The sequence below is a fragment of the Sciurus carolinensis genome, chromosome 9 (genome assembly GCF_902686445.1).
Source record: "Sciurus carolinensis chromosome 9, mSciCar1.2, whole genome shotgun sequence".
NCBI lineage: Eukaryota > Metazoa > Chordata > Mammalia > Rodentia > Sciuridae > Sciurus > Sciurus carolinensis.
Genome location: NC_062221.1, coordinates 67,913,441 through 67,927,884, shown reverse-complemented (window position 1 = coordinate 67,927,884; position 14,444 = coordinate 67,913,441). Strand labels below are relative to the sequence as shown.

The 14,444-nt window shown below is 42.5% G+C and overlaps 1 protein-coding gene across 4 annotated transcripts in view; it reads right to left on the bottom strand.

The window, feature by feature from the left end:
• The window catches only part of Osbpl11 (oxysterol binding protein like 11), an 80,597-nt gene extending 79,454 nt beyond the window's left edge, over window positions 1-1,143 (bottom strand). For 2 of the 4 annotated variants that reach the window (XR_007110284.1, XM_047565030.1), the window contains exons 1-2: window positions 707-1,079; window positions 132-379 (exon numbers count right to left, since the gene is read on the bottom strand). Coding sequence is in view for 3 of the 4 variants with exons in the window: in XM_047565030.1 (XP_047420986.1) it covers window positions 132-328 (197 nt within the window). In the remaining variant the exon portion in view is untranslated. Of the gene's footprint in view, window positions 1-131; window positions 380-706 lie in introns of all 4 variants that reach the window. The other 2 variants (XM_047565031.1, XM_047565032.1) reach the window with 2 other exon arrangements.
• Window positions 1,144-14,444: the final 13,301 nt, after the last annotated feature.

Here is a 14,444-nt window from a genome sequence, read left to right as displayed (position 1 = left end):
AATGAGATCTATCAGTTGCTTCTTGAAGCCAGAGGATAAACTTTCCCCTTCAACTGCAATATACAGACTCCAGTATACTCACCTCCACCTCCACCTCCACCCCAGAAAACTACCTCGGAGAAGGACCATACCTGTACTGCCAGCCTTTCGCACTGCCACCGCGGCTGCTGCTGCTGCTGCTGCTACTGATTCCACCCGCACAGCTGCTGTTGCTGCTGTTCTTGTTCGGGGTCACGGCGGTGGCCAGGCCCTCCAGCTTTCCTTCACTCTCGGAGACTTTCATTGTTGACACTGGTTCACCCCCCTGCATCTTAACTCCAAAGTCCATTTGCCCTTCTCGGGCGGGAGAGAACAACTCCGTAAAGGAGTTTTGTAAGTGCTTTAAAAAAAAAAAAAAAGCTACATATAATCCCGGTTGCTAAATCAGATGGCGTCTAGAATGGGAACCATCAACGATCCAGGAAAGCAAGATGCGCATTCCACTGAAGTTAAAACTTTTAAGAGGGCAGTGGAGCTCTGAAAGCAGATATTCTTCAGAAATATATTTCCCTCCTGACAAAAGCAAGGAAGAAAAATCACCCAGCTAGAAAGCTTGGTGACATACTCAAAGGAAAAGCCGAAGGTGCATGGAGGAGGTCGCGGATTTGGGGGCCAAAAGGGCTGGGCGAAGGACAGAGGACCACAGAAAAGGGTCCACTGGCCTGACCTCTGGGCTGCGCGGGGCTGACCCACCGCGCTCCCTCCTCTTCTCCTCTGGTCGACCCTCAGGGGGAGGATCCCATCCAGCCCGTTCGGCGGTTCCCGCCGCAGACAGAACAGGGGCTGGCGCGAGCAGCACCGAAGGAGGGTCGGGAAGGAGGCCGCCGGGGGCGGGACGCCGGCTCCCAGGGCCACCTCTCCTCGTCCAGAGGCGAGCAGTTCGGAGGCGACTACATCCAACGCCACTGGCCCTAATCCTCGACTGGCTCTCTAGGGGCAGGGGAGTCCCTCACCCTCTCTCCAGCCCAAACGTGAACACTAGGGCCGCAGCCACCGCCCCACCCACAGCCCCACAGCAGGTCACCCACCCGCCTGCTCTCTTCCCGCCTTCCCTTCCGGAGTAGTGTGAGCTCACTTCCCCTGGAGCCGAAGCGCCAGGCGCCATCTTGGATTTGGGCACTTGAGCCCTGAACAGGGCGGAGCCTAAGGCAGCTGTGCCCGGGAGGCTGATGGGAAAGCAGGCAGGAGGAAGCTGCAACTAGAAGAAAGACTGCGAAGTGGGGAGAAACGAAGGAGTGTCCTTTCCGAACTAGTGCCCTCGTGATTGACTTCCGATCTGCTTACCAGGTCCTCGCCTTCCATTTGAAGCACCTATCCAGGCTTTCGAAGACGAAAGCTTAAAAAAATCCTTTGCAAAAGAAAAATTAAAAACATCTCTTTGTTAAAGTTGTTTTGTAGAAGAAAAAGAAAAACATGACGTTGGTGAGGCAAATCAAACTTAGAAATGGAAAAAAATTTTGTTTTACTATCTTGGAAGTTAGATCTATAAGAATCAAGGCTAAGCTAGGTAATTTCCTGACCCCAGACAAGTCTTACATCCTCTTTAGACCTTGGTTTTGCAACTGTAAAATAGTAATTGTTTAAGAGATTTCTAAAATCCCTTCTAAGTGTAAATTCTGAAGCGGTCCACTTCACGTTTTGCATATAGCTCTGAGGCTTATTTTTTAAAGGGACATGTTTTCCTTTTCCTCTTCTCCCTCGCCCCATCCCTAACCTGGGAGCAGGGAACAAGATTACCTTGCATTGTCTGTGCTCCACAGGAAGGAGATATCTGCCAGAGAATCTATGAAGTGAATATCTCCCAAATTAACAAGTGAATGTTACTACACCATCAGGACATCCTGGGAACCCCTGTTAGGGCACATCTGGAATGCAGCCTTTGAAGTGCTCCTTTAAAAGCCCCCTGTTCCTCCTGAGGGACAGAATCACAGCCTTTGGGACACAGTCCCCTGTGTTTCTCCTTTGCTAGCAAAGCAATAAAACTTCCTTTTCCTTTTTCTCAAAATCTTGTCCTCGTTGAATTGGCATTGGGGACAAGGGCTGAGCTTTGGGTTACACTTTCTACCATCATGACTTGTGAATTGAATATAAACTATATGTAAAATGTTAGGGAAGATGCAAAGAAGTAATACTTGAAATGAAAAAGCAGTAAAGTAAATCAGATATAATTAAGGTTATGGAGAAAATTAAAAGAGAATGAGAACCAGGCATGGTGGTGTGCACAGGCAGTTCCAGCTAACTCGAAGACTGAGGCTAGAGGATTGTTTGAGTCCAGGAGTTACAGCCTGGGCTGTAGCAAGACAGGTTTCAAAAAAGAAAAGAAAAAGTTTGAAGGGGAAGGGAATTATAACAGTGGTTCACTTCACTGCCTTGAGTTATCTGTGCTCCACAAGAAGGAGATGTCTGCCAGAGGATCTATGAAGTGATATCTTCCAAATTAACGAGTGAATCCTAACACACCTTCAAGGTGCCCTGGGACCCCCAACCACAGCACACCTGGAATGTGACCTTTGTATAACTTCTTTAAAAGCCCTCTGTTTTCCTTGATGGATAGAATCACATCCTTAGGGACAAGAGTCCCAGTGTTTCTCCTTTGCTAGTAAAGCAATAAAACAACTTTTTCCTTTTTCTCAAGACCCTGTTCTCATCATTAAATTGGCATTGATTGGCATTGGGGACAAAGACTGAGCTTTCAGTTACAGAATTATATAGAAAATAAATGAGATGGGATGGAAAACTAAAAGAACAATCAAGAAAAGTCATTTATAAGGGGAGGACATTTAAAGTGAAAGATAAAGAAAAATGAAGACGTTAAAAGAAAAACAATCTACCTGTTCTGCATAATGAAAGACCTGGAACCTGGAGCATAACAGAGAGAGCAGTGAAGCCAGAATTGGGGACAGGCAGTTAGTGTAGAAATAGGGGATCGGGACAAAACAAGGAAATGGAGGCCATGAAAGCCATCTGCCTCTGTAAATTGGAGACTGCCCCTGGGACAATGGAATGTCAAGGATCTCCAGAGCCCATAGATTACCAAATTTACCTGTCCTCGTCAAGGACGACAGGCAGGGAGCTGCTAATTATTGCCCCCTGTGTCCTTACCTGCCTGAATCACTTTGGTCCTCCCCTGCCATCTGCTGCTCACCTTTTTGCTATGCCACAGGCAACTCCTAGGCAGGAAAAAGAGATAAGGGGGGAGGGAACAGAACAAAAGAGACCCTAACCTATAAAAGATGTAGGGCTTGCTCACTTCTGGGGATTCTAGAACATTAGCCATGGCTCCTTTCTCCCTCCCAGAAGTCTGTATTATTACCTTTAAATAAGACCTGCTTAATATGCTTGCCTTGGCGTTCTTCTCTAATGTTCAAACTTCAACATTTGAGGAAGCAGAACCTGTCACCAGTAAACTGCGGTATCAGCAGTGTGAAATGAAAGTGAAGAAAGGCAGGGGAAATGGAAAGTCAAGAAAGATTTAATCAGAGGATGTTTGTGAACTGATTTACACTTTTAGAAGATCTAGTCTTTTCAACACATGATGCTGGAATAGTTGAATGACAACATGCAAAAGAATAAAGTTGGATCTCTAGCTCACACCATGCACAGATAAACTCAAAATAGACCTAGAGCATAAATGTAAAAGCTAAAACTATGAAATTCTTACATGAAGAAAAATTAAAAAACTGAAAAATCTTACAAGAAAATCAGGAATTAATGTCCATAACCTGACATGAGCTAAAGCTTTCTTAGAAACAACATCAAAGAAAAAGTAGCAAGCCAGGTACAGCGGCTCTTATCTCCCCAGACAACGAGTTTCAACCTTTTTACAACTAACTTCCTAAATTAAAGTTTTAACCTGTACAACTAGCCTCTGACGGTCAGAAATGCACGTACACTATTACATCATCTTCACTGTACCCTATAAAACCAAAATCCCCTCTGAAACTGATGACAATTTTTGCATCTGGAAAATGTTCCCCAAAGGTGCCTGAGTCTGTGAATGAATAAAGGCTTCTCTGAATCTGTTGAGGTTTGCACCCCATCCTTTTGCACTTACATTTTGGTTCCCTGACTGGGAAAAGGGTGTAAGGTAAAATTGACCCTTCCCTGTTATCCTTCCTTTCCCCTGCAGTTAATGTCAACAATCACTGGGACCAGGGAAGCGACTATTGATGTGTCTGGCATCCCCAAGGATCTCTGCGTTAGGGAGGGGGGAGCCCCCATCTGTAATTTATAAAGCTGCTCCCCCACTCATCAGGTGCAGTAATTTTCCCCGCCTCCCAACCACTTGTCAATCTGTGAACATCCTGGCTAGCTATTGGTTCATCAGTCAGCTTGCAAGTATCCTTCTCCGATATTGGTCCCCTGTTAGCCCGCCGGAATTCAACTGTTTACTATAGCTACCCCGCCATCTTTTCCCATTCTTCTGTCTATCCTACACACTTTTCTCTATCCTCCTGGCTTTCCACTCTCTAGTGCGCGCCCCTTCTTTTCCTTTCTCTTTTCCTCTCATTTTCTCTCTTACCCTGCAGGGAGACACTGTTTGCTTAATAAATTCCCTTTTGTGATTTCCCGTGTCCGGCGTGGTTTCGTGGAAATTCCCTTACACCATCCACAGTTCATGCAGCTACAGCTGAATCCCCAGACTGACTGCTCCCCCCACCTCCCTCCCCACCCTACAGAAAGAGACCCTCCACACTCTCCAAGTCTACTTTGGCTGAACAGCTGCTGGTATGCAACCCGTAACGGACCCCAAACCTGGGCTAAGTTTTCGTGGCCTATGTTACATGGATGGTGCAAGGATTTGTATGGAGCCCTTTGTTGGTGCTGGAGGCATCCTCTTTCTGACCCACTCCCCTAACCATTGGTACCTTCTCCCCCCTCCCTCCTTCCCAATACCCTGCAGATTTCCAGATCAGAGACCCCTTTGCCATTTTGTTTCTGCATCCAACACCAGTCTTGGAATTCTCCAGGGAGGTAAAACTCCATCCATCCTTCTGTCCATCTGTCCATTTGGTCTCTAGCAGATAGGTATTCTGCCCTGAGACCCTGCATTTTGGCCTACAGGACCCTCCTCCATTGAAATTGGGGTGATGACATTCCCCCATTTCTGGTGGCACTGTCCAGTTTGGTGTCAGAAAGAATCCAGGGGATGCTTTGGTTTCAATCTGACACCCTGATTACCCCCCACAACATGGGAATCAAACAGTCAATTCCACAGGACTCCCCTTTGGGTTGTCTCATTAGTAACTTTAAGACCCTTATTCCCAAATTGACTTCAAAATCAAACATCTCATTAAGTTCAGCACTCGAATTTGGCCAAAATATAAATGAGATAATCTGTATCAATGACCCAAATATGGAACCTTTGATCAAGAAATTCTCCAAAAATTAAAAAATCATTTATTTCAAAATGGCAAATGGAGCGAAGTCCCATGCCTTGAAGCCTTTCTTGTCCTTAACTCAAACCCCTCATTATGCAAACCTTGTCCCACTTTGCAAAACTCTTCCTCATTTACAGTCCCTACCCTAACTTACCTATGAAGCAAAAATTTAACCTGCTTGTCCCTGAGAGAGAAAAAAATAACCCTAACTAGCCAAACAGTCAATGGCTTGTCTCATTAAGGATCTTAGTGTAGTAACTTCATTCTCAAAAGTAATGGAAAATAAGGTCTCATAATTTTCTTCAATATCCAAACCTGACCTGATTATCAGCTGGGGGAAAAAAGCTTAAAAAGCCCTAGGTAGCAATTTTCCTGGCTGAACCTTGCTGAAGCCTCCATTGGAATGTAAACAGCAAAAGCCGGCACGCCCAATGAGCGACCAACCTAAGACTGAAGGGAAAAAAAAGTGTCCAATTTAAACTTCTCCTGAGCCGCAATACAGAAAAATGGTTTTAAGACTCCCTCTTGGGGGCTGGGGATATAGCTCAGTTGGTAGAGTGCCTGCCTTGCAAGCACAAGGCCCTGGGTTCAATCCCCAGCACTGCAAAAAAAAAAAAAAAAAAAAAGAAAGACTCTCTCTCTCTCTCATTCTCTCTCTTTCTCTCTCTCATACTGCTTTACAGAAAATAACTATCAAAATTGGCATATAGATAATAAGCGCTCATGAATTAAGGTTTTAAAAAATGGATCCAAGCACCTTTAATTCACATGGTTAAAAAGGTTCAGTTTAGGGCTGGGGAGATAGCTCAGTTGGTAGAGTGCTGGCCTCACAAGCACTAAAGCCCTGAGTTCAATCCCCAGCACCATTAAAAAAAAAAAAAAAAGGTTCAGTTTACATTGGGTACACAGTTGGCAATGTAAAGGTATAAATCCATTATTTCTAGGATTTTTCTTCAACAGCAAGAGGTAAATGCTGTCCAATACACTTGTCTGATACCTTCTTATAGTTAATAAGTAAATTAGATTTGATATATGTGGGATTAATCTTCATAAATGTGTTTGTTAAAAACATCTGATTAATTTTCATAGTTAAAATACTAACATATAACAAACTACTCTTAACTTCTTGAATTCCATGGGATGATAAACTTGAACGTTGTTTGTGTTTTCATAAATTGGTGAATGAATAGATAGGACTCCTTAAGAAAGGAAATATTAAGATGGGTAACATTTTAAACTTAATATATTGAAAATCACTGAGATTTGAAAAGGCTCCTAAGTCAGACTTACTTTCCATATTCCAGGTGGTCCTAGAGCTCTTTAACCTTGTCTCTCATCACTCCTGGTTGGTTTACATGGAAACAGCATTTTCCCCTGATTGGTTGTAGGACGACAGATGTCAAGGAGTCCAGTTGAATTTGTAAAGTCAGTACCAAATCAGTGACCTGTTGAATATCTGCAATAACCTGTGCTATTTTTATAGTGAATAGAGGTTTTTAACCCTGCTGCACCTGTGTTAATTCTGTACCCCTTTGGACCCCTTATACATAGAATCACCCCCCCGCCACTTCACTCCTTCTCAGCTCAAAGCAGCCAGACCTGACCCAACACCCCAATTCTTTCTGCCTTTTCAGAGTCTAGAATGAAAGATTATGGAAAATAATATTCTTGCAGCATAGCCCCTGAAGAAAAATGGAGAGAGGTGTGGCTCAGGAGGAAGGAAAGGAAACTAGCCAAGGAACAATGGGCCCTGGGGGAAAGGGGCAGATACGAATGCTGGACCCTAGACCTTGACCTTCCCCATGGTAAATTAGTCCTAAATGGAGGTACAGCAAATACCAATGAGTAAGATTTGAGTACTCATCCCTCGAGGTCTGGTCTCTTATCTCCCCAGACAACAACAAGTTTCAACTTTTATACAACTACATTCCTAAATTAAAGTTTTAACCTGTACAGCTATCCCCTGATGGTCAAAACTGCACCTACACAGCTTCCAATGATTACATCATTGTACCCTATAAAACCAATATCCCCTCTGTAACTGAGGGCCATTTTTTGCATCTGGAAAACGTGCCTGAAGATGCCTGAGTCTGCAAATGAATAAAGACTTCTCTGAATCTGTTGATGTCTGCATTCTGTCCTTTTGTGCTTATAGTGGCAAATGCTGGTAGTTCAGAGGTGAAGGCAGGAGGATCACAAATCCAAGGCTAGCCTTGGCAATTTAGAGACCCTGTCTCAAAATAGAAAATAAAAAGAGTTGGAGAGTTAGCTCAATGGTAAAGCACCCCTGGGTTCAGTCCCCTTTATGAGGGTTGTGGGAGTGGTATTAGGAAACCCATGCAAAAACAAAAATGGACTGGTCTTGCCAGGCAGGGTAGTGCACACCTGTAATCCCAGCAGCTCATGAGGCTGAGTCAGGAGGATCTTGAGTTCAAAGCCAGCCTCAGCAACTGTAAGGTGCTAAGCAACTTAGTGAGACCCTGACTCTAAATAAAAATACAAAATAGGGCTGGGGATGTGGCTCAGTGGTTATGTACCACTGAGTTCAATTCCTGGTACTCCCCACTCCCCCCAAAAAAAACCAGACTGGTCTTCATGAACATTAAAAACTTACGTTTTGTTTTCTGCTTTTTTTTTTTTGGTGTGTGTGGGCAGTAACCAGGGATTGAACGCAGTGGTATCTAACCAGTGAGTCACATCCCCAGCCCTTTTTTATATTTTATTTTGAGACAGTCTCGCTGAGTTGCTTTAGGACCTTGCTAAGTTGCTGAGGATGGCTGTGAACTCATGATCCTCCTGCCTCCCAAGCTGCTGTGATTGCAGACATGCACCACCAGAACCTGCAACTTTTGTTCTTTAATCAATATCATGAATAAAGTGAAATGACAAGCCATAGAATGGAAGAAAATATTTGAAAATCATATATTTGATAAAGGACTTATGTCTAGATTATGTAGCACTCTTATAACTCAATAATAAAAAGATAAACAACCCACTTTAAAATTGCATAAAGGGTGCTGGGCACAAAGCACACCTGTAATCCCAGTGACTCAGAAGGCGGAGGCAGGAGGATGGCAAATTCAAAGCCAGCCTCAGCAACTTGGCTAGGCCCTAAGCAACTCAGTGATACCCTGTCTCTAAATAAAATACAAAATAAGGGCTGGGGATGTGTCTCAGTGATTGAGTGCACCGGTATCCCCCTCCTCTGGCCAAAAAAAAAAAAAAAAAAAAAAAAAAAACGCATAAAATTTCTCCAAAGAGTTATACAAAAGCCCATAATTACACTAAGATTCTCAATATAATTAGTCATCAAGGAAACACAAATAAAAACCACAGCAAGATACTACTTCAACCTTATTTGGGTGGTTAAACTAAAAAAGATAATAACTAGTGTTGGTAAAGATGTGAAAACATTGGACCCCTCATACATTAACAAATATGGAAAGTGTCCCATACAATGAAATATTTGACCATGAAGAAGAATGAAGGCTTGGTACATGCTACAACACAGGTGGACCTTGAAAGCATTATTCTTTTTTTTTTTTTTTTTTTTTGGTACTGGGGATTTAACTCTCAGGGGCACTCAACCACTGACCCACATCCCCAACCCTATTTTGTATTTTATTTAGAGACAGGGTCTCACTGAGTTGCTTAGTGCCTCACTTTTGCTAAGGCAGGCTCTGAAATCCTCCTGCCTCAGCCTCTAGAGCCACTGGGATTACAAGCGTGCACCACCGCGCCTGGCAGCACTATTCAATGAAAGGAATAAGAAGACACACCAAAAGTAATGTATTGTGTGTTTCCGTTTATATGAGATGTCCAGAACAGATAAACCCAAAAAGACAGAATATAGATCACTGGTTATTGGAACTAGGAGAAAGAAAGAATAGGAAGTGACTATTAATGGGTATGGGTTTTATTGGTGAAGGTAATGACACTGTTCTAAAATTAGATGGTGATAGTTGCAATCTTGTGAATATACTAAAACCTACTTAATTTTACATTTCAAATGGGTGAATTTATGGTAGGCAAATTATATTCCAATAAAGTTATTGTTAAAATTACCTAGCTGCCACATAAAGAATTGACTTGGGACTGGGATTGTGGCTCAGTGGTAGAGCTCTTGCCTGGCATGTGTGAGGCAATGTTGAGGGATTCAATTCTCAGCACCACAGATAAATAAATGAATAAAATAAAGGTCTATCAACATCTAAAAATATTAAGAAAAAAAAAAGAATTGACTTTAGTAGGAGAAAAAGTGGGGAGACTAGTTAGGAAGCTATTATAGGAAATGAGATCAGAAATGACAATGGCTTGGATTACAGTGATGGCCATGGGGACAGAGAGAAGTAAATGGACCCAAATCGTATCTGGGTTGGAACTAGAATACTGCAAATGGATTGGATAGGCAATAGTATAGTAATGTTCTTATAGGCCTCTCCACTTTCAGACTTTCTGTGCATGTGACAGATCACAATTCTGATTGTACCCCTTTAAAACTCAGAACCAGCTAGGTAGAGTGGAAAACACATGTAATCTCAGCCACTTGGGAGGTTGAAGCATGAGGATTGTAAGTTCAAGGCCAGCTTTAGCAACTTAGCAAGGCCCTAAGAAACTTATCAAGACACTGTCTCAAAATGTAGCTCATTTTCAAACCCCTGGTACCAAATAAATAAATTTCAGAATCATCCAACAACCTTTCGTTATGTATGGAATAAATTCATACTCCTCTGTTCAGGAAAAATGGGATGGGAGCTGTTGTAATAGCTGACTATGATATGTAAAGGCCATGTATCTGCTTGTTGTTTCAATGCTGAGTGAAATGAAGATCTATATATAATCAGTGAGGTCAGCCAGGCACAGAAGTAACCCACACTAATACATGATCATTCAGACTATAATAAAGGAAAAGAAGCCAATGAGTGTATGACTTCACTGGATTGATGGCAAGTGCGATGGAGGGACATACCAATGCAAGGTCAAAGGGACAATATGGACTTTTCAGCTTTAGAGATCCTGAAACTGTTTTGTCATTGCTCCCAGCGATGGAGAGTTGGAGACTGGCTCATGCTAACCAAACTCATAACAGACTGATACAGCTACTAGAAAGACAGGTAACAATTAATAATGAAAAATATAGACCAGAATACTCAAATTTGAATGTCAGCACATCATTCTGTGTAAGAAACTCAACAGGATAAATCGTTACCAGGGTACATGATGCTCATGAAATCAGAGCCAGGGGAGTTGGTTGGATAGATGATTTGTATTGTTTTGTTCTTAAATGAAAACCTTTAGTGTATAATAGTTTCTGAATCTGACTTTCATTTAGTGCCTAAGGAGAAAGGAGGATATGATTTGTAAAAAGAAGATGAAGAAATACACTTTTCTGAAAACTTTTAAGGAAAAGAAGTATACATGCATCTCTGCCAAGTTTAAAGTGCCTTCCATAGCAATCCTCCCAGATAAATATCAAAGCATCCTTTCTCAAGGAGAAAAGTGACATTGCACAGTGATAGTGGTCCATTCCCTGGGCTCTGGTGTCAGAATGACAAGTGGATTCCACACATGTAACCTTGGAAAGGCAACCTAACTAATCTCTTTGCGTCTGTTTTCTCTCACCTGTAACATGGGAGTAATAATAACCTCTAGCATGGGTAGAATGCCCTCTTGCCATGTGATTGTATTTGGAGATGGGGCCTTTAGGAGATAACGAGGGTTAAATGAGGTCCTCATGATGGCAATTAGTTCACAAGAAGACATACCAGAGAGCTGGTGCTCCCTGCCCCCCAACACATACATTTTCTCCTATGACAACACATCGAGAAGGTAAATATTGCCAAGGAGAAGTGGCACATGCCTATAATCCCAAAAGTTCAGGAGGCTGAGCCAAGAAGATCTCAATGTCAAGACCAGCCTCAGCACTTAAGGAGGCCCTAAGAAATTCTGTAAAATTTCAAAATTTAAAAACTAATAAAAATAAATTAAAAGGGCTGGGAATGGGGCTCAGTGGTAAAATGCCCCTGGGTTAAATACCCAGTACCCCCTCCCCACCAAAAAAAAGGATACCTGTAATCTCAGGGTCTCAGGAAGCTGAGGCAATTTTGAGGCCAGCCTCAGCAATTTAGTGAGATCCTTTCTTAAAATAAAAAATAAAAAGGCCTGGCATGGTGGCACATGCTTATGATCCCAGTTGCTCAGGAGGCTGAGGCAGGAAGATTGCAGATTCAAAGTCAGCCTTAGCAACTTAGCGAGACCCTAAGCAACCTAGTGAGACCCTGTTTCAAAATAAAAATAAAAACGACTGGGAATGTGGCTCAGTGGTTAAGCCCCCTTGAGTTCAATCCCTGGTACCAAATAAACAAATAAAAAGACTAGGGTTGAATAAAAAGGGATGGGGGTATAGCTCTGTGGTGGAGTACCCCTGGGTTCAATCCCCAAGACAAAAGACAAACAAATAAACAAACAAACAAACAAACAAAGCAACTAACTGCAAGTTAGGAGGAAGGCCCTTGCCAGAAACCAACTATGTTGGCACCTTGATCTTGGACTTCTAGAATCCAGATCTGTGAGAACATATATTGCTGCTATTTAAATCGCCCAGTCTATGGTATTTTGTTTTGGCAGCCAAAACTAAGACAATCTCCTTCTTTGAGTGATTGTTAGCACTAAATGAAATGACGAATTTAAAGCACATTCATGTTTGACACCTGACATGGTAAGTGCTCAACAACTGTTAGTCATTGTTATTCGAGGGGCAGGGTTTACCTGACAAATAAAACGGTTGTGTTTGGTAGGGCAGCTTTCTGCTAGTCAGCTCTGCAGATGCACCCACCAACATATTTCTGAAGACATCAACATATTTCTGTGGGAAAATGTCTACTTTGTCTCCCAAGTGAACTGGAGTATTGTAGCTATAGCTGGATCAAAAGAGACCTGTCCAGCTATCTATGTAAATGCAGAGTCCTAAGAACAGTACCTAGAATCACCAGCTTGTGGGTGTCGGTGAACATGCAGGTGCGCAGGGCCATTCCAGTTTCAGGTCATCTCAGATGCCTCCCCTGGTCACTCTACAGAAAGCAGCAGTTCCTTCCCCATTATTCTCCAATCCTTCATCCTGCTTTCACTTTTTTCAGAGCATCTTGTGATGAGCTGACAGATCTGACTCCATGAGAATGTTCTAGGCCAGACTCTAAGGAAAATGACTACACAAACTCCATTTGGCTCTGAGACTCCATGTTATGTAGGAAATAAGTTTCTCCCATAGGAACACCCTGCCTCTGTCCCCATCATCAGTAACTTGGTGTGACATGTTTAACAATATAAAATGACAATTCCTATGTAATAAAAAAAATTGCTCTCTTTTGATCTCTATTGCTCCTAACCAATGTACCATGTAAACATAATTGTGTGGATGTTAGTAACCATTCTTTAGTTTGTACCTAGGTAAGGGTCATTTTGACCTACTTCCCCCTCTGTTGATGATCTCATGATGTTAATGTGTAATTTCGAATCATAGCAACAGACACTTATGATTGATGTGATTTTTGGCATAAGAACCCCTACAACCCTATGGTCAGGGCTGTTCTCCCAATAGCCATTTTTTTGGGCATTGTGTGAGACAGTCAGTTGGCCGACTTAATAAAGACTCTCAAATTTGGACTTCTCAGTGGTGATTGGTCTGTTCTTAAGTTGCGCCCCATAACAATCTGACATCGTATGCTTTTTTTTGTGCATTGCCTATTTCCTCATTAAATGCAAACTCCATGAGGAATTAGTTAATTCTTTTCTTTTCCTGATTTCCCAGTACTTGAACATTGCTTGACACATATTGAATGAATAAATGAATTTACTAATGTTGTTAAGAACATTCATTCTAGTGTGTGCCTGTGATCCTAGCAGCTTGAGAGGCTGAGGCAGGAGGATTGCAAGTTCAAAGCCAGCCTTAATAACTCAGCGAGGCTCTAAGCAATTTAGCAAGACCCTATCTCAAATTTTTTAAAAAAAGGGCTAGGGATGTTGCTCAGTGGTTAAGTGCCCCTGGGTTCAATTTCTGATACTAAAGCAAAACAAAACAGAAGAACAGTTATTTTAGTATCTGTTTTGGTCACCTTTTTGTTGTTGTATCTAATATACCCTATAAGAACAACTTAGAGGGGCTGGGATTGTGGCTCAGTGGTAAAGAACTTGCTTGGTGTGTGTGATGCCCTGGGTTTGATCCTCAGCACCACATATAAGTAAAAATTAATTAATTAAATAAAGGTCCATCAACAACTAAAAAAAAAAGAACAGTTTAGAGAAGGAAAAGTTTATTTTGCTCACAGTTTCAGAGGTTCAGTCCATGGTGGGCCTATTCCATAGCTCTGGGCCTCAGATGGGGCAATACATCACAGCGGAAGGGAGTGGTTGAGGAGAAAAGCTCAGGTCATAGCAACCAGGAAGCAGAGAGAGCTCTGCTTAAGTCTCGCCACCAGTGACCTACTTCCTCCAGCCACACCTCACCTGCCCAGAGTGACCATCCACTTAATCTATTCAACTGGGTCAATCCACCAGTCAGTTTATAGCTCTCATAATCTAATCATTTCACCTCTGAACATTCTTACATTGGCTCATGTAGGAGCTTTCTACACAATAACATTATCAGACTTCAAATCTTGGCACTACCATTTAGTGTGTGATCTGGGAATGCTTCTCTGGTAAGCCTCAGTTTTCTCATCTGTAAAATAAAAATAGGATGAAGTAAGCAAACATGTACACGTGCTTAGAACAGTGCCTGGCATCTAGTTAGTGCTGAATAAACACTGCCTATTATGTTTTCTTTCTAACCATGATGTGCAGACAAGGGAAGGGTGATTTCTTTCCCTGAAACACAAGAGAGAACCTGCTCTCTTTGTGAGAAACAGAGACCGGGGCAGAGGAGCAGGTGGGCAGGGAACTGCCCCGTGGGGAGCAGTATTAATCTCATGACAGGAAGACAAAAAAAGTGGGGGAAGGAAGGAGGGGAGGGAAGGAAAGGAGAAAGAT